The 20,303-nt window shown below is 42.3% G+C and overlaps 1 protein-coding gene across 2 annotated transcripts in view; it reads right to left on the reverse strand.

Annotated features, from left to right (window-relative positions):
• AP3D1 (adaptor related protein complex 3 subunit delta 1) overlaps positions 1 to 20,303 on the reverse strand; it is a 74,318-nt gene that overhangs the window by 21,186 nt on the left and 32,829 nt on the right. For both annotated transcript variants that reach the window (XM_077841817.1, XM_077841816.1), the window contains exons 3-15: positions 19,729 to 19,809; positions 18,669 to 18,749; positions 16,512 to 16,619; positions 15,046 to 15,175; positions 12,183 to 12,322; positions 11,809 to 11,882; positions 8,818 to 8,867; positions 7,582 to 7,631; positions 7,011 to 7,059; positions 5,507 to 5,652; positions 3,396 to 3,544; positions 3,072 to 3,302; positions 1,306 to 1,537 (exon numbers count right to left, since the gene is read on the reverse strand). In XM_077841817.1, the coding sequence (XP_077697943.1) occupies positions 1,306 to 1,537; positions 3,072 to 3,302; positions 3,396 to 3,544; positions 5,507 to 5,652; positions 7,011 to 7,059; positions 7,582 to 7,631; positions 8,818 to 8,867; positions 11,809 to 11,882; positions 12,183 to 12,322; positions 15,046 to 15,175; positions 16,512 to 16,619; positions 18,669 to 18,749; positions 19,729 to 19,809 (1,521 nt within the window). The remainder of the gene's footprint in view (positions 1 to 1,305; positions 1,538 to 3,071; positions 3,303 to 3,395; positions 3,545 to 5,506; positions 5,653 to 7,010; positions 7,060 to 7,581; positions 7,632 to 8,817; positions 8,868 to 11,808; positions 11,883 to 12,182; positions 12,323 to 15,045; positions 15,176 to 16,511; positions 16,620 to 18,668; positions 18,750 to 19,728; positions 19,810 to 20,303) is intronic.

A 20,303-nucleotide genomic window follows, 5' to 3' on the forward strand; every position in this document is an offset into this window, starting at 1 on the left:
CTGGTTGGGGAGTTTGGCATAGTCGTCATGGTCGCAACCCCTGACTGCCAACAGGATTGCAGGGAGGGGAGCCCAGGCCCTCCCACTCCACTGGGCTCCAACCCAGGGCCTTGGCAACCAAGGCTGTCCTCCCTGGGCCTCTTCCTCCTCTCACTCCCCCGTCCCCCAAGCTTATTCCAAGGCTTTCCCTGGTGGGGAAATCCAAACCGAAATAAGAAAAGGGGCGGGGTTACCAATGTCCAAGATCCACAGGATACTTCCCCCTCTGGTTGTCTCTGGGGTGGGTCCTCCCTTTCCTCAGGGAGGGCCCCTTTGGTCAGCTATGTCAGAGCTTTTAAGCTTCCCTCCTCTGTGCACTGCTGGAGCCATAGGCTGCAGGTCTTCTACCCAAATGAGCTAATTCCCTGCCTTTTAATTCCTTCAGCAAATGGAGCATTTGCTGCATGTGTGTATTATGGAAAGGGGAAGGGCCGGCTGAGCCCAAAATAATCCCTTAACCCCTTTGTTGCCCAGTGTGGGGTTTGTACACCCCATCAGAGGCTGAGAGAGTTTTTAGAACACCGATTGACAAACCACTTCAGGCATCAAAATTTGTAGCAATTCTTTCTGGAACACGCACTAATGCAATGTTTGCATCAGTCACCTCTTATTTCGAATGGCCTCCTATGAAGAGTTGCACTCCAAAGTGCTCACATAGGGTGATAAGTGTGGCATGGTATGAAATCACAGAGACTGATGCTGCTCAATATGCAAACATGAACATGGCATTTATAGATTTAGATCTTTGCATGATTGGTTTGGGATGTAACTGCATATTATTTACATGTCTTTTATTGGACCAACTTCTAAGCTACACAGAGATCTTCCTCGGGTCTCAAAAGCTTATACCTTCCACTGACAGAAGTTTCACCTACCTTGTGTCTCTCATATCCTGGGACCAACACTGCTACAACAACACTGCAAACTACTATTTATATAGATTGAGATCCGTCTAACGGTTAAAGCACAGGATTGCGAGTCAGATTTGGACTCTGCCACAGTCTTGCTGTGCAAGCGATCTTGGGCAAGTCATTCAATCTTCCCGTGTCTCAGTATCCACGTCTATAAAACAAGGATTGTTTACGCACCTGCATCACTGAAGTATGCAAGGTACAGAATGCTAGCAGAGATCTTGTATGACAGGTATTTATATAAAATACATGTATGATCCATGCAAGATGATGTTAATTCACTATCACAAATTAAACCGATAGTAGAGGTTTAAAGATCATTTTGACAAAACCAAAGATAGTTTTGCTGCCTTACCCTCTCTTGTACTTCTAGATCCGCACTTTGTACAAACTGAGGCAAACGGTCGATCATCAACTGGGTAATTTCCTGGGCTCCTTCCTTTTCCCCAGCTTGCTCTTTCTGTTGTAGGATGGATGCATAAAGCTTTACCATGTTCTGAACATAAACTGCCTGGATGTGGCCTGGTAGAGTGGTAACTTTAGGCCTCAGCATTGCTTCTAAGGTCTGGTTTGATTCCTCAAGGTGTCTGAAAGACATTGAATGGATGCAAATGAAGGCAGAAAGAGAGCGGAGTCCATTTAAAAAGCTTGACATTTCACCAAGTTTCATGTAAATATACAAAAACTACTTAGACATTAAAAGATTTTCAGCAAAACTCTGTGTTGGCCTAACTCTACTCCCAGTCAGACAGCAGCATTTTTGTTTCAGACTCTCATGACTAAGGCTATGATTTAGTCATGGGTATTGTTACAATGGAGGAGATGGTATGATGGGATAACATGATTTTGGCAATTAACTGATCTTTAAATATTCATGGTAAATAGGCCCAATGGCCTGTGATGGGATGTTAGATGGGGTGGGATCCGAGTTACTACAGAGAATTCTTTCCAGGGTATCTGGCTGGTGAATCTTGCCCATATGCTCAGGGTTCAGCTGATTGCCATATCTGGGATCAGGAAGGAATTTTCCTCCAGGGCAGATTGGAAGAGGCCCTGGAGGTTTTTCGCCTTCCTCTGTAGCATGGGGCACGGGTCACTTGCTGGAGGATTCTCTGCTCCTTGAAGTCTTTAAACCATGATTTGAGGACTTCAATAGCTCAGACATAGGTGAGAGGTTTATCGCAGGAGTGGATGGGTGAGATTCTGTGGCCTGCGTTGTGCGGGAGGTCGGACTAGATGATCATAATGGTCCCTTCTGACCTTAATATCTATGAATCTACATTTTCGTTTCCATTTCAGTGATCTCTATTAAAAGCGTGCTCAATTTACAAGTTTTTTTTTTTTTTTTTTTTTAAATAAATAAACGTTTGCTCTGCAGACTCAGCCTAGGATCCAGCAGTAAAGCTATGTTTTTTCCATCTGATACATCGCCAGTAACCAAGGTTTGGTTATACCTGTGCACACCTATTAAACAGAATGGAACTTAGTAAGTGATATTATTAACGCAGAAGCAAAAACAGAATCCAGCTCTTACATTGCCAGTTTTTGTGGGTCAAGTTACATTTTCCTATTTTTTTTTTAAAAAAGGGAGTCTCTTCCCACCGCTGTGTGGAAGACTTGTACAAAAAAAAGAAGCTGGCTGACTGCATAGGGGAAATTATACATAAAATTCTGTCAAATGCAGGATGTTACAAACTGAACAGGAAAGTGTTCTCTATTACCTCTTATGCCTCTGAGATTTGAGTTGACAGAATCCATTTAAATCAGGCCAAGCTTTATTGCGTTAACACCGCCTTTCCCAGGGAATGTGCGTGCTGCCTGTGCTACACTGCTTATACCCACGTCCATCCCTTACTTTCTCGGCTGGCAGGGATATGGATGCAAGACACAGACTAGCCCAACAGCTTTTCACATGTAGTAACCACCTTGGGTAGGAGCAGCTGCAATCGTCTGGGAAAAGCAGTGCTCACTCTGAAATACTGCTTTGTCAGCTCCATGGTGCATGTTCTGAGCTTCCATCACCCAAGACACCTTCACTTTCAAGTGAGAGGAGTCTCAATCAGCAAACATTCTGCTTTTCACCTTTCAAAGGTGATTTAAAAACTTTCCCTTTGCACTTACTCTGAGAACTCCCCACATATCCAGGCAGCAGCATAAAGCACCTCACAGATGCCGTTCCTCTGGGTGTTGCTGGCTATCAGATGGGCATTGTCCAGGAGCATGGCCATCTGGGAAACAGCAAACTTACGAATGGCTTTAACCCTGATAGCTACATCCAGCATCTGAGCTGCTATAAGGTGACCATGCCGAGTACCTTCCAACCGGGTCAGTTCCACCAGGATGCTTATGTACCTACAAGGAGGTGAAAGTGATACACTCTTAACATCAGGCAAGCAGACAGTGCCATCACTACTTATTTCAAAGTCTAGATGCAAAAGTACGGACCATTCAAAGTTTGTGATGTACTGGTAGTTGGATTGGCTACATATGTCTATGATTTTGGTCAGTAACTCATCTCTGTATGTTGTTCCTTCTGCTTTGTCCACATGAATCATCAGTTTCTTCACTATCTCCATCAAGTTCTTTTTGGACACCTGTTTTAAGAGTGAAATGAGACATGAGCCACAGACAGGTAACGCAGACTTGCTGCCAGGTCTTTCCCATTTCATAAAAGCTGAGGAAAGTAGTAGATACTTATTAGCTGTACCTGTATCTGTCTTTGGGTGAGACAGGTATTAAGAATACAGAGATACTAACACCACCTCTGGCTCTGGACAGCTGGACAATTTAGCTGCAGCCAGAGACTGAATTTGTTTGTTGGGGCACGTCTCGATAGCATTTGTGCCAGTCTAATGGCCGGACACCTGTCATTGGACACTTGATCTAGCAGAGGTTTATTTGCATAAGCCCAGGACTGAACTTGGTAAGACCCTGACCACTAGATCAGAATAATTTTCAATCCATAACTGCAAGGATACTATGGTGATATGTTATGGATATCATAAATCACATTTTAAATCTGAGGCTAACCCCATACACTTTAAGAGTATTTTTAATTTTCAGTATTTTCCCAATGACTGCTCACTCAGATTTCCACCCCTTAAAGTGCATTATAAGCAGAAGTGTGACTATGTAAATATGATACTACTTCTTTAACAGATCTGCCCCATGCATGTATGCAGAGTCATATTTGAAAATCAAAATCTGGCTATTACTTCTCACTCCTATTAGCAATGTAGATCCAATACAGCTCTGCAATAGCGAGCCGTAACAGAACTCAGAATTAGTATTACAGTATGGCAATGACAGAGAAACCTGAAGGAACACAGCTGACGGTTGCCATGCTGATGGCTTGAAAAGACTATTTTACACTTGTAAACTGAGCAAGTTTGATAGACTTATGAAAACACCCCTCCCACCCAAAAAACAATGCTAACTTTATAAGTCACTTATCAGAGCATAACTGCACTTTAACCTGCTCTGGGAACCTAATACATTGACATGTAGCAAGCAGTAGGGAATTCAAGTTTGTGACCACCAGTGTCTGCAGCCATATCACCTCATGCTACGATCACAGCACATCTCAGGCTTGATCAGTATATAGATGGAGACCTTCCAGGAAGCGTAGGTATTGCAGAAGTGCTGTTGATGACTTAGTATATGGCACTCTTCCTTCTGAGTCAGTGTTCCAGCAGAATGCTAGGCAGCATTGCTGGAAGGCTGTCTTTTGAATACGTAAAAAAACATCTTGACCTCTTGTCAAGACTCCCAAGCAATTATAACTTGGTTAGATACTCTCTGCCCAACTATGAAACAACCAGAAAAACACTTTAAATGGGACGCAATATTCTTTACTTCCACTGCCAAAATATCACAGCATTTTAGGAATGAAGTCTGCCATGATCCACCCCATTTGAACGTATTTTCATAGAGCTTTTTGGATGAAAGGCACTTTATACACCAAGGTTGTAACCACAGTGCCTTCAAAAATCTACAAGATTATCTCCATTAAGCTGTATTTCTTCAGTCTAGACAGCATTGTTAAATCTTCCTTGAAAAGTAGCAACACACAACACACGTGCAAAGGAACAGAGGCACAAGCACCTGGGGTGAGATTGTGTGTTGCACCTCAGGGCCTCAGGAGGACATGGTGGGGCATGGCATACTAAGGTAGCTCAAAGCCAACTTTGCATCCTGATCTAATGCTGCTTCTCAACTTCAGCGTAATTTAGACAGCCCTGGAGTAGTGTTTGGAGTTAGAGCATCTATAGTACAGACGGTAGCGGTGCCTGGAATTTCCAAAGCACTGTATGCTACAGCCCTCACCCTCAGCACCCTGCCGGTTATCTGGTATGGTCTATGCCAAGGTTTGCAAGGGGTCTTCAGAAGCAGCCTTATAGATGTCTTCTATAGTGCCTGTGATCAGGGGAATCTTTTCATGTCATGCCAGCCCCTTCACCCTGCATAAAGGGGCCAAAGTAAGGGCAAGGATCTCACCCCAGGGATTTTTTGTAAGTGCTAACTAAGGAGGGGAGGAGGAATGCACAGAAACATACCATGCCATATAGGAGATCTAAAGCTCTGAGTCGGATGGATTCATCCTTGTCATCCAAACACTGGAGAATGAGATCCTTGTGGGACTGAACTGATTTAGGATGAGTTTTCAGGATTTTGGACATTGCTAATAAACCCAGGTACTTCACTGTGGGGGGAAAAAAACAAAATAAAATTTTTCCACATACACAAATACTGTACTGTTTCTTGCAAGCACAGGGGATTTTAAGATGGGTTGACTTTCCCATCTAACCTCAAATCCCAGATATACTGTTTGGGATAAACTCTGACAGAGGGAGCACATTTACCAGTTAGAAAACGAAAAGAACAACCTAAGCATCTATTTCTTCCTTTGCACCCTGCCCACCCCGTGTGTACTTTCAGCCAAGCCACACCCATTCAGGTTTCACCATCTGTAAAGAGTGGAAGTCACTGTGGCTCGGAGATCTATGCACACACACTGTGTGTGCAAGATTAGATTATTTTGGCCAGCAGTGTCGGTTGGAGTGCTTGCACCCTCCATGCCCTGACCACCTTCTTTCTTCACCCTCAAAGACAGAAAAGGCAAAGCAGGTCCAACATTCCTCCATAGCAGCAGAGGAGGAAGGCAGGTCATGAACTCCATGTGGAAAACACATCTTAAAGAACCACAGTTATTGCAAAGAAAGTAACCATTCCCCCCTGACTGGAGCTGGAGAGGTGCCCGATATAAACACCACCGGTAGCCGGTACCATAAAGGAATTAACTGCTGCCGATAGTAAGAGACTCAGGCTGCCTGGGCATAGCAAGATCACTCCGTACTGAAAATTACTATGGTGCTAGGAGCATCTGTATTGCCAGGGCAGCATCAGGTCATCTGCACTGCTTGCACCAATGTTGGTACTGGATGACGTGCAGACAGCTGCCCAAGATGGTACCACATGTGCTCAATGACTGGGTTCGGCCAGTGTTCGAGCTACTCCAACAGTGCAAACAGAATTACTATACGGGAAAGGGGCTGTTCTCTTCTGAAGGAGAAGACGACATTTATAGTTCTCGCTATAGATGCTTGGAAAAGGTTCTTCACTAAAAAGGATTTAAATGGTGTTAGCTACAAGTAACTTATGCCAATGCATTTCCCAGCACTAGCAAGTCTGGTGGTCTTGGATTTTACCATTAGTCTATGGAATAGCTAGCGTTTCTTGGACGTGCTTCCTCACTGGAAGATCTATGAAGGGAAAACCCAGGATATGGAAAGAAATTTTTTTTTGTTTTAGATTTAACATACCATAAATGGCACTATTACTCATCTACTTAAAGAACAGCTAGTTGTACATGATATTTATGAATAGCAAAAATCATAAATATGAAATTCTTTAGTACACATCTACCAATTCACACAATACTGGGCATTCTATAATACTGAACAGGTTGTTTTCTAGAACCGCTCATTGCGTTTAATACCACTGCCACTTAGCCCCATCAGATTGACCACTGAAGCCTCAAGGAAGACAAGCAACACTTACAGTTCTGATCAGAATCTTCTATTAGTATTCTTAACTTCTGAACACAGAGCTGAAAAAAAGTGCAAGTCAGGATTAACATGAGCTTTGAGAAGACTACTATTTAAAATATTCCCTTAATGGAGATTACTCGCTATCCTGGGTGGGTGCAATACATGACAAAGCAGCGTTACCAAGATCTGTGACAACTGGTAAAACAGTACTGTTACATTAACGGATCATAAGATGAAGGGAACATGGAGCTCCAGTAATTGTATTCTGAGTGGCAACTGATCAAAAGCAGTAGCAAAGCCTCTGAAATTGAATCTTGTTCTTAGGCATCTGGCCTTCCCTGCTCCATACATCCTTTAGGGATAGAGGAAGCAGAAGACAGCACACAGAATCTGAGTTTTAGAGGAAAGGAAGTTTATGAACCTATCTGAGAAATAACTAAATAATAAAAGCCAGATAATAAGCAAGGCTGTCCAATCAGCAGGCTCCTACTTCAAATATCTGGAGTACTTCCTCCCCCCCGTTTCCAGAATAAATAGGTATATAATGTGGCAAAATAAAAACCTTAAGAGAAGTGCTGTACCTGGATGCTGGCACTGTGATTGGGCATCCCAGAGGATAAAGAGATCAAAACTGAAACACACAAGCACTAACATTACATTTGTTCCCCACAACCAAGTATAAACAAGATAAAACTTAATACATGATATCTGGCTTAGCTCTCGTGAAGATATGTTTGGTGGTCTAGCCCTAGTGCTTTCTGGCTGCCACTCACAAAAGTGCATGGTTTGGTACAATGTCAACACAGCTGTGAAGTCTGTTCTAGCAAGGCCCCAAGAACAGAGGAGTGTGATGTTGCAGAACAAAGGGAGGCATATGGGGGAGCTTTTACAAAGCCTCCCAAAGAGCTCTGTTTTCATGATGCTTTGCTCTTGCCAGAGTAACTTTAGTCTCTCTTTTACAGTTTCCATCTAGCAATCCAGACACTAATTAAAAGGTCACCAGTGACTGTACCACTGGATTTTTGTCTGTAGTTCCCTGAAAAGATGACATAGCAGTGAATCCTACTCAGAGTAATTACATCAAACCCAATCAAGTTAGCAAGAGCCTCAGAGGGCAAGGCAGGCTTTACTGTTGATTACAGGGGACATTTGTGCAGCTTTGGCAGTGCATGACTCCATGGCAAACAACTCAGAGTCATCATGCTGCCTGTCATAAAGTGCATCCATGTCCATGGCAACAGAAGAGGCATTAGAAGGCAGGAAGAAAGCTCCTTCTTATTCAGCCAGTCTGTTCCCTATGAATATTCAGACATATCTGTGGACTCTAGTCACTTGAGAGTTATTTCTCTTTACTCCCACTAACCCTGCAGAGCCAACATTTCTGGGAGAGGGTGCTGGATTCTATTCTGGCTCATGCATCAAGAGAACTGTTGGCTTAGTTTGAGGGTCTGTGAGCATGGAGGTATGGGAGGGTGCTGCATATAGGTACATGGCTTATTACTGTATTTGCCAGGTTTTGTGGGTTTCAGTTTGTGCATTATTTAAAAGAGTGTGTATATTATTTTATTATTGTTAACTAAGTTTTGTTTGCTTTTACCTTTAGCAAGTTTGATTTACATTTTGTTAGTTTATCCCCTATATATTGACAGCAGAGGATTTCAGTTTCAATTACGTAGTGAGCCAAGTTCACTAAGCGATTTCATTTGGTTATATTAAGTTAATTGAAACGGCAGGTAAAAATGGATTTTATGGTGGACGTTATTTAACTGCTGTCAAAGTTAAACATGTTCTATTTTAGGCTGACTTTCAGTTCTCACCTGCTATCACTGTGTTCACACATTCATACAGAAGAGACATGGCTGAGGTGCTACAGGGAAGAAACAAATCAGGTATTTCAGATAAAGAACAAAAATATCACTTTATGAAGAGTTCTCAAAAACACCACCTTTTATTACACAGAAATTACCAACCTTTCCTCCCTCCTCCATATATGTTTGAACTAGATGAAATAATTCTTATTCTTCAAAACATTCAATACCCAGTCTTCACTGAATCCAGCTAAATTTATGGGGGTGGGGTGGTAAACAACGAGTTTCTCAATCCATATTCCTGACACCTGAGAAATCCACACGGTTCTACTTTACACCATTTTTTCTCTGGGAAACAAGGAAGCAATAGCACCATTTTGAGTGGTAAGGGGAAACTAAAAACTCAAGATCTCAGCATCAAGTACAGCCCACTGACCCAAACTTGGCTAAGAACTAAGCGAATATAAGGGTAGGATCAAATTAAGACCACTAATGCATGTGAAACAAAGGGCTGGTAGAAAGCCCTGAAATCTCTCTCCTCCAAGACCACTAAATGCTGCTCAAGCAACTGATCCTTTCAGAAATTTACTAGATTGTGTCCATTACTCACCTCTACTAGAGAAAAATCTGCTTCTTTAAAAGTCATTTGCCCAAAATGTATCTCTACTTGGGTCCGCGCCCAAAACTTCTGCCTGCTCTCAATAGCATGCTGCGTGCAAAGTATCTCCAACTGAGTGTCTCAAAAGCACTATACACAGCTGGTGTCCTCATTTACACATGGTGGAAACTGAGGCTCAGAGGTGAAGTGACTTGCCAGAGTCAGTGAGCATGATAATGGTAGGAGTAGAACCCAGAGGGATGGTCCACTAAAGTAATGAACTACCAAGTTAATTCCTGATGTAGCAGTCACAAATGACACTATAAAGATGACTCAGCACATAGGATCTAAAAACCCAGTACAGCCAGGCACAAGCACAAAGGATCTAAAAACCCAGGACACCCACGTCCAGGATAAGATTTTTTATTGTCTATGCTGTTAGCAGTTGGTGGCAGGTTTCTTGCCTTATGCATTAGATAACACTGGCCCAGGAACATCATGACTAATATGATGGAAACCAACCAGACTTCAGGTTAAAGTCCTCACAACTAATTAAATGAATAACTATTGCAGGAGCAGGATGAGGACATGGGAAGGAGAGGGGGTGTAGATATAAAAATTGTCCATCTTGCTGCTTTTCTTGAAGTAGTACTAAATTTGTATTTTTGCCAGTGCTGCAATGAACTGAACCCTCTTTAGGTATTTGGATGCAAGCCCGCTGGCTGTTCAAGAGAGAGATGGGTTACAGCAGACACTTTTCGTTCCTTAGTCTATAATATAAAGTTATAAAGTATATAACTTTTTGTAAATGCTATTCTGGACACTCCAAACATGTTTATTGTTTACCCTAGGGCTCAACTGAACCCTCTAGAATAGAGGTATCCTTAGTAAATGGCTGCAAGAGGAATTTGATGAAAATGCATTCCACAGTATCTATAAAATCTGGGAGATCAAATAAAAGCAGGGTGCACATAGAGGGACACAGAACCCATGGTGACAAAGCCTATTTGAGGGAGACACTGACAGCACAAAGCAATTGCAGCCTCCTTTCTGGGTGGCCGTAGAAGGACCGTCTAAAGGAAGCTGCCACAATTCAAAAAGCAGGCAATACTGACCAAGCAACGGACCATTTCAGAGCATCCCTGTTGCCTGGGACCTCTAGGGAGCTCTCAGAAAACTAGCGCTCATTCTGCAGAATCCCCGAGGGAGGGTGGTGGCAGCAATGTGACCTGACTTCCCTCCTGCACCTCCCAGGAAAGAATCTTTCTGGGACTCGGCATCCACTGGAGACATAACAGGTGCCGGCTGCACTTCTCAGCCCCAATGGGGTGAAATCTAGGTCTGTGCACAAATTTTTCGAGCCATTTGACCAGCCCCTACTATCGGCTATACTGTTAACTTTAAGTAATATTTCTTTATAATCCATGGGCCTTTAACTGTCTTGTTAACACAAAATTAAGCTTCCACCATGGAGCAGTCTCAAAGAATGTTAAATGGACAGACAAACAGTGGTTTGTTCGGGCACCACCCCCTCCACTATTATAGACGATACTGTACATGTGTGAGAACTTGCTCACTCACAGCTCACCTCCTCTCTCCTCAACATAAACAATCAATCCTACCATGACTACTGCGAGCCTTAACAGAAAAGATCCTCTTCTCCCACCCCCTCTAAAACAGGGGTTCCCAATCATAGAAGGGCAGGACTGGAAAGGACCTCAATACAGCATCTGGTTCAGACCCCTGAACTGAAGCAGGATTAAGTATTATCTAAACCATCCCTGACAGGTGTTCGTCTAACCTGTTCTTAAAAACCTGTAGTGATGAGGATTCCACAACCCTAGGCAATTTGTTCCAGTTCTTAACTTCCCCTCACGTTTACAAAGTATTCGTAATGTCTAACCTATAATCTCCCATGCTGTAATTTAAGCCCATTAGTTCTTATCCTGTCCTCAGTGGATACAGAGAACAGTTTTTTCACCCTTCTCTTCATCCCAACCTTTTACATACTTGAAGATTTATCATGCCCCCTCAGTCTTCTCCAAAAGAAACAAACCCAATTTTTTCAATCTTTTCTCTGAGGTCATGTTTTCTAGACCTTTAATTATTTTTGTTGCTCTCCTCTGGACTTTCTCCAGTTTGTCTAAACTTACACACCTTCCTAGGCTCAGCACAGGGAACTTGACTAGATGGCCTCTCTCAGGTCTCTTCCAATTGCCAGTCACATTCAGAAGTTTTAAAAGGATATTTTATACTGGGGCTGTTCCAGTGACATAATTTTAACTTTTGATGTCTGGAGCCAAACATTTCTACATGCAATAAACCTAGGCGGACTCCATTCATGCTACCACAAACAATGCTGAAGAATTAAGGAGGTGAAACAAGTATATTTTCAGACTTACCTATGTATGAGATTGGTAAGTGGCTCAATCAATTTCTTTCCCAGCCTAGGTTCTAATGGAGTAAGAGCACCAAACTATATGAAAAGAAAAGGAGGAAGGGAAATTCCTTTAATAGCTAGCTTTCGCCAGGGTAAAACACTACTATCGTCATTTATGTGGCACAACACAACGAAACAAAATTAAAAGGAGATGTTTTGCCTCCTTTGGTTGTTATGTTCCCACCCATTATAACAGATGTCTGTTTCTCTTCCTTGTCATTTGGATTTACTAATAACTATCCCTCTAAGTGATAGCTTTATTTTCACACCCAAGGTGCTGTTAATGAGCACACCAGCCCTGGAAAAGAGCTAACATAGAAGAACTGGAATACTTGCCAATTTTATAATTTTAATGAGGACCCAATTATTGGTTGAAGACGTCATCAATTTAAAAAAGAGCGGAGCAAGGGAAAGGTAGTTCTTGGGATTGCGTCTGGCCAGCTCACAAATAACATTTACTGCCGCAGACTGGACACCTGGGAAACAGAAGTGGGAGAAAGGGGGTCCAATCAACAATTCAACTGTAGCTTGATTTTCATACTCAAAATGAACAGAACAAGAGCAGCTACAGATTAGACTAGTACGGAGCTGGAATTATTGCTTATCCTCATTTGCAAAGTTACTCTATGGAAGAAATTATATTCCAAGTATTTTAAATGGAACCTGCAAATGATTTTAAGAAACTGGGCTTGTGCCTTTTTTGGTTGCTTTATAATGTAAAAGGGCATGAATGTTTTCTACCTTTAGAAGTACCATGAATGTTAGCTCTGGTCTTCCCTGTTTCTGTTGGAGGATTTGTTCAAAGGGTGTGGCGGTATACAAGATGTCCACTATTAAAGCTCACACCTTAAAGGTTTGACAAAAAGCTTCCTTTCTTCTAAGTATCCATTAGGCACTTAAGTTAAAAGATAGGTTTCAGAGTAACAGCCGTGTTAGTCTGCATTCGCAAAAAGAAAAGGAGTACTTGTGGCACCTTAGAGACTAACCAATTTATTTGAGCATAAGCTTTCATGAGCTGTAGCTCACGAAAGCTTATGCTCAAATAAATTGGTTAGTTTCTAAGGTGCCACAAGTACTCCTTTTCTTAAAGTTAAAAGATGTTATACGTGACACAGAAAGGTAAACTGTGACTATAAATCCCTTTTCATTTGTTCCAACTCCCACAGGCTTGGTTTTTGATCAGACTTTGCAGTCTAGACAGAACCTGATTTCCTAATGGAAAACAAACAAGCAATGTTTTGAAGAGCCTTTCATGGTTTATCCATCACAAAACCTCAAAAAGAGCAAAATGACAGCTCCCTCCGCCCCCCCTTTGCAGGTTCCCTTTTAACATGAGTGATTCTTTCTTGCATATATCACTGGAGGGCAGGTCTTGCCTTACCCTAATCATATCAGTCCAGTGACTCTGTTTACATTCTCTCTCTTTAAACAAAAATCAGCTGAAAGTCACAGGCTTTAGTCTCAGGTGGAACTCTCAAAATGAATATACAGCATTTCCATCCAGTGGGGAAAAATAAGCATCCTTAATAAATTCTGGGAAGACTGTTTGGTTACAGAAATGTAAATAATTCTTACAGTTGCTCGACAAAGAAAGCTTCCTAGCTGTGCTAGCTATGACTAAAGCTGCGAGTTTGTCACATATGTCATAGAATTCCATGAATTCTGCAGAGGCCAGTGTGGCTGGCTCCGGGGCTGCCCACACAGCCCCTGGGCCAGTCGCACTGGCCGCTGCTGGGGCAGTCTCAGGCCACCGCGCCCCCCTCCTCTAGCAGCAGCAGGAGGAGTTTGGGTGTGGGAGGAGGCTCAAGGCTGGGGCACGGGAGGGAGTGAGGACTCTGGGCAGCGCTTACCATGGGGGGACTCCCTGGAAGTGGCAACACGTCCCTCCCTCAGCTCCTAGCTCAGCGCGCTGCCTCCGCCCCTATTGGCCACAGCACGCCCCCCACACCACCTGCGCCTCCCCCCCACAGCAGCACTCCCAAGATTTAGTCAGGGGTATAGCACAAGTCATGGACAGGTCACCAGCCATGAATTTTTATTTATTTTTTTTACTGCCAGTGACCTGTCCATGACTTTTACTAAAAATACCCGTGACTAAAACATAGCTTTAGCTACGACACATTCCCCAAGAATTTAGCCACAGTATTTTACCTTTTGTCTTGTAGTATTAACATTAAAACATTACAATACAAGTGGATTAAAGAGATTGTTTAGGCCCCAAATTCAGGTTTTTTTAAAAAAAATATGGAAGAGATTCCTGATATATTATGAGAAATATTTCAAATGTTCCGTTTACATCCAGATATTACAATCCAATCACTGCAGCTTTATGCTAGGGCTGGGGTGGGCAAACTTTTTGGCCCAAGGGCCACATCAGGGAATAGAAATTGTATGGCGGGTCATGAATGCTCACAAAATTGGGGTTGGGGTGCGGGCTCTGGGGTGGGGCTGGGGATGAGAGGTTTGGGGTCTAGGAGGGTGCTCCGGGCTGTGATCAAGGGGTTTAGAAAGCAGGAGGGGGGATAAGGGCTGGGGCAGGGGGTTGGGGGAAGAGGCTTAGGGGGTGCAGGCTCCAAGCAGCACTTACCTCAAGCAGCTCCCGGAAGTAGTGGCATGTCCCTTTTCCGGCTCCTATGCGGAGGCACGGCCAGGCGGGTCTGCACACTGTCCCTCCGCAGGCACTGCCCCTGGGGCTCCCATTGGAGCATGTAGGAGCCAGAGCGGGGCCATGCCGTGGCTTCTGGGAGCCATGTGATGTGGCCCCCATCCAGCACCCCGGCCAGAGCGGGGCCAAGCTGCATGGTGTGGCTTGCAGGCTGACTTAAAACAGCTTGGGGGCTGTAGTTTGCGCACCCCTGGGCTAGGGCATGAAAAGCAAAAAACCCGAAGTTGACTACTGTATTTTCAGCAGCCAAGCTATGTGAACTACAAGAATGGTTTTACGTCATTAAGATTTAATCCATTAATTCAGCCTAGTAACAAGTAATGGCTTTTTAATTTTTTTTAAAAACACAAAATGTGTTTTTAATCTGATCACATTCTTTTAAGTGTTCAGGTGCCTGTCCACAGGTACAGCAATAATTTATAACATGTAACCAGTTACCTTCCTTTACCTCTCATGAATCAGCCACCACTAAAACTTCATGTCTTCACTGAGGTCCCGTTCTGCAATAATAGTAGTTTATTAAAATTCACTAACCAGGATCTGGATCTTCCAGTTTCTCTTTAAGGCGAGGGAATGCAGGACGGAGGGACTCAGGGTACTTCAAAAACACTTTGTACATGATTAACACTGCCTTCTTCCTGATATAAGGCTTTGTGTGAGACATCTGTTAGTGAAACAACCACAGTCAGACTCTTAACATGCTCACTTTCCCAAGAGGTTTCTTTCAAGATATCATTTTTAGTCAACGCCTCCACAGCAATACCTATAAAAATTGATTCTGTTGGGCAGTCTTTCCATGCAGCTGCTCTTTTAGTGCACTCAGCATTTTAAGATAAAAAGCAAAACATTGTCAGTCATGCAAGTCAAAACAAATAGTCAAAGCAGTCCCTTTGGGCTGGCCAAGGATGTGTGATTTACAAAAGACCAGGGTTCAAGGATCAACCATAAGACTCCAACTCTGAATGTGCTGTAGAGCACGTACTCCCTACTGGCCTAGGATAAAGAGAGGTTGCCAGTCACCTTGTTCTTAAATTCACTGCACTCAACCAGTCCTATTATTCAATCTAACAAGTAGCATCAAACAGCGATCTTCAAGGCAGAAACATATCCAGTCTCAAGTACAGCCAACAGGGGCAGACATGATAAGACGCAATCAAGCTAATATAGTGACATAGGATAGAGGAAAGAAGCAGCGTCTCAAACATCAAAGAACTTGTTTAACCAAACTGCTCCTCCCTCACCATTAAATAGCACCTTCACCTGTGGAGTAGCAATCTCATTGGATGTATTAATGCTTATCTCCATTACCATACCCTATCTGAAGGGGTTGGGTCACCCAAATGCAAACCTAGTGCTGCTGACCCATCTGAAGCATACAATGGTAATAACACTTGAACGGAGTACGCATCGTGAAAGAGGACAAAGAACACATCTTATACCAGAAACATCACCCCTAATATACTGATACTTTAAGGTCAGAAGGGACCATCATAATCATCTAGTCTGACCTGCACATTGTAGGCCACAGAACCTCACCCACCCACTCCTGTAATAGACCCCTAACCTCTGGCTGAGTTACTCAAGTCCTCAAAGCTGCTCTTCCTCTTCAAGAGCCAAGCTGAGCATGGTGAAGTGGTAGGAGTGACGAAGAGGACTATACTACCTGACCCAACATAGCAATAAAGTCAGTGCATGATTCTCACTTTAAAAGCACATCACCTACTTGTTCTTGGTAGTTTGTGGTCCCACTTGGACAAGTTTCTAAAATGAACTCTGGGTGCACAATTAGTTTGCTAACTTTGAGACATGAACTGCGAAAGAGATTACACAAGTCAGGAGCTGTAAAGCTCCCGAGACACAAGAACTGCTAACAACCAATTATCAAGTTTTCAGGCATAGCACTTGTAAATTTTACAAGGAAGAGTATGCTTCTAATAGTCTAAATATATTCTAGACACAATCATATGGAAAAAATGTTTGCTCACTTTTTATCAACTCACCAGTGTCATGATGTCATTTGCCAAGTCTCTGGCAAGATCTGGAGTAACAAAACAGGACAAACCAGTCAGTGCTACTCCAGTATCATACTGGTTAGGGCTACTCAGATCCTAAAAGAGTAAAGACAGGGTTAAAAACTTCTGATTTATTCAAAGAAAACTCAGGGTAAAAGAAAAACATCTCAAACATAAATGAATAAAACTGCCCTGTTTAACAGAGACAGAACAGAGCTTCCTTTCTATAGGATATTTGCTCTGACAGGTTTGGGAGGATTTACTTATCTGATTTTTTTTATAAGACTGTCACTTCATTAGTACTCATCCTCGGAGATGGTTAGGCACTAGTTTAATACAACTAAACTAGAGAATATTGGGAGCACAACACACATGGTATTTCAGAAGCTGCATATGCTTCTGGAAAACACGGAAATTTTTCCTAGTGTTTAGGGTCATTAAAAATCTTGACTGAAATCTTAACCCTACAGAAATCAGTGGGAGTTTTGTCATTGACTTCAGTGGGGCCCATTGTTTGATATAGTGTCCTGGTTTAACCTTCTTATACAGCTAAGCTAATATAGTAAGTGTAGTCTTTTAAGTCCCCATTAACTACAGTTTATCTTTGCAGTAAAGACAGGATACCAGGTAAACTGCAGAATACATATTTTGTCAATTTTCTCTTTATTTTGTTTTTATTAAATATTGTATACTCTTAGATATTTCAAATTTGAGAGGACTGTTTAAGATTTGCATTATACTTGTACCTGAATTTATTCTGACAAGGATTTTAAAACAAAGCAGTCATGAAAAGATCAGTCCTTAAAAAATATGGCAATTCGTGCATAAAAACATGAATAAAAATGCATGAAGTTTTCCATATGAACTTGCAAGCTTAATATTTAAGATTCCCATTCCAATGATTGGGAGTTCCAGACATAGTTCAGACTTTGGGGCAGTGTGCAATTTACACTTCATTTCAGCACCCCACAGCGGGTGAAGGAAAAAGATTAGGCTGGCAATAATATTAAAATCACAGTTCGGAATGAATGAAAGTGAAAGCTCTACAGTTCATTTTGGTTTTAATGCTTTGGGCAAGGTGACGGTCCCCTCTTCTAAATACACAGTTGCTAGGTCAATGGAGCATAGAAGAGCCTAAACAAAGATAGTTTTAATACAAAAACATCAATAAAAAGAATGGAAGAGACGTGTAACAAAATGTGATTTAGAGAATACCAGTATAGCGGAGTCTTCATAACAAAGAGCTGAACAGTTATAAAATAAAGGACTTATCTGTCAGACCTGAACATAGTTTAAAATATAATTAAAAGAAGAACACTGGTTCTTTAGGTTAGAGTCTGAACACAATCCCATTCCGCTAATTTTCTCTGGAGCAAGTGAAAACCATGTTCAGCCATTTATAACAGAGCTAAGCACAGATTAGTATCTGATGAAAGAGTTGTCCAAGTATTTAGGGTCCTCAAATTAAAAAGATGTTTATTTTAAAGACTAAAACTAAATTAACATTTGTTTTAAGATTTCTTCTCTATTTGCAGTAGCTGATCAGGAAAAATGCAGATCCATTAATTGTGAAAGGAATACAAGTAACAAAATGAATGCCATGCCAAACCAAAAGATAACACATTTGAGCATGTTAGTACAAGAATAAACAGCCTTAATGGAAACAGCTGCTGTTCACCTGTTTTCTGTATAATTATGTGGGAGAAGGTCAAGGGTCTGTCAGTGCTGGACGAAGCAGCCTTTCGTGGATCCAAAAAGCCAGCTCATTTGTAACTAGGTAATTACACAGTTCCTTTCAGATACTGCAGCACTCTCCCCACCCATTAACTTCTTGTGTTAGCATGTGTGATATTGGAAGCACCAAGAAAAGTTAGGATCTTCATGTTCACTTTGCACCCTGAACAAGCCCAGACAGTTGGGCATGCACCAAGGGGAAAACAATCTGACAATGGCTGTCAATTTTCGGATCAATCTCTGACAAACTCAGGTATCAGGCTGGAATGTGAGCCAAATGAGAACTACTTTGCTCACATACCTACATTCTATATTAAACAGATTTTATACAGCTTTGAGATGCCAGGTGGGAAGACGGAATAAACACCTTACAACAGTCTGAATTCCTTCCTATTGAAGCGAATACCTTACCTTTCTAATCTGATTGGTAGTCAGCATAATTACATCAGTCCCTTCATGAAAGCACTGAGAGGCAGCTAGGTAACCAATTCTCTGCACAATTAGGAAAAACAGAAGGAAATGAGTCATTCACAAGTGTTGATTTTCCACAGAATCTTCAAAAGATTGGACTGGATAATCCTTCAGCAGAATTAGAATATTACAGAATTATATACTGAGAATGTCTCATCTAATGGTTAGAGCTGTCCTTGCACAAATTGCTTGTGTGCACTTAGAACAGTCACTTTACCTCTGAACTTCCCCATCTGTAAAATGGGTCTAATTTAGCTACCTCACAAGGGTTTTAAAACCAACACTCCAATTGGCACGGTCTCCTTTGTCCATCTCATTACAGAGGTCAAGGCTTCAAGGAGCCAAGGAGACTGAACTTCACTCTCCTAACTGTTGATGGCCCCCGAGAATAACACAGGCTCATCAGGAGGGGGAACTGGGAAATGCTGCACTTCTGCTGCCAGTGTGCCAGGTGGAGTGAGGGCTTCACTCTCTTGGGTTGTCAATTCAGTACCATTCACCAGCAATGAATTTACTTTAAAGAAAGTTGCCTGGTGGCCTAGCAGCAGCAGTTATATGGCAGATTTGGTTCAGACCCTCTGCCTCATTCTGGCTGGAATGGTAGTGCTCTTTTGGAGAGGTGGCCTACTTTCCTGGCTCTTGAGAAACACTCTAGCAACAGCCAGAAGCCTAGAAGCTTTGTCCAGCCTTCCTGGGCTAGGCTGTGGCCTTTTCCAGCCTCAGATGCTAACTCATGAAAAAAACATTCCAAAAAAATATAATGAATAAAAGAAAATACACCAACTGATGAGCAGCCTTAAGCAACCTACACAGAAGAACAGAGACCAGGGCTATCACAAACAAGGATACACCCTGCATGTCTGGTTGAAGAAAGTAATGTTGATGTTTTATGTCCTGTCTGACTGCCAGAAGCAAAGGTAGGATGACTTCAGTCTATATTGAATGATACAGCTGATAATGGATGCGTTGGCCAGAATACTCAAATATACAGACCACTTACTTTGAATGTAAACTTCGATGCACTCATTACTTCAATAATATTGAATGCGGCCCAACTGATGTCATAGCCCAGCATCTGTAACTGTTGAAAAAGGAGCCCAAAAAAAAAAAAAAAAAAAAAGAATCACACTTCAAAATACAAGACCCAATACAACAAGGAAATTTTTAAAAAAACAGGGTACCGTTACAGGTAGAAGATGTACAGTAATACTACTATAGAATATATGTACTGGACAGCAGAAAAGTCACATGGCTATTTAATTTTATCTTCTCCCACCCCCAGAATACAGTAACTCCTCACTTAACATCCTCCCACTTACCGTTGTTTCAAAGTTACATCACTGCTCAATTAGGGACCATGCTCGTTTACAGTTGTGCAATGCTCCCTTATAACGTCGTTTGGCTGCCTTCTCTGTCCACTGCTTGTAAGATTTTGTGGAAGAGCAGCGACTTTACAAGGGAGCATTGCACAAGTTCCTCTTCTCTGCCTCCTCCCCATCCCTCCGAGCGCTTCCCCCACCGCCAAACAGCTGTTTGGCAGCGCTTAGGACATTCTCAGGGGGAGGGCGGGAAGGA

This window comes from Eretmochelys imbricata, chromosome 25 (assembly GCF_965152235.1).
Source record: "Eretmochelys imbricata isolate rEreImb1 chromosome 25, rEreImb1.hap1, whole genome shotgun sequence".
Classification (NCBI taxonomy): domain Eukaryota; kingdom Metazoa; phylum Chordata; order Testudines; family Cheloniidae; genus Eretmochelys; species Eretmochelys imbricata.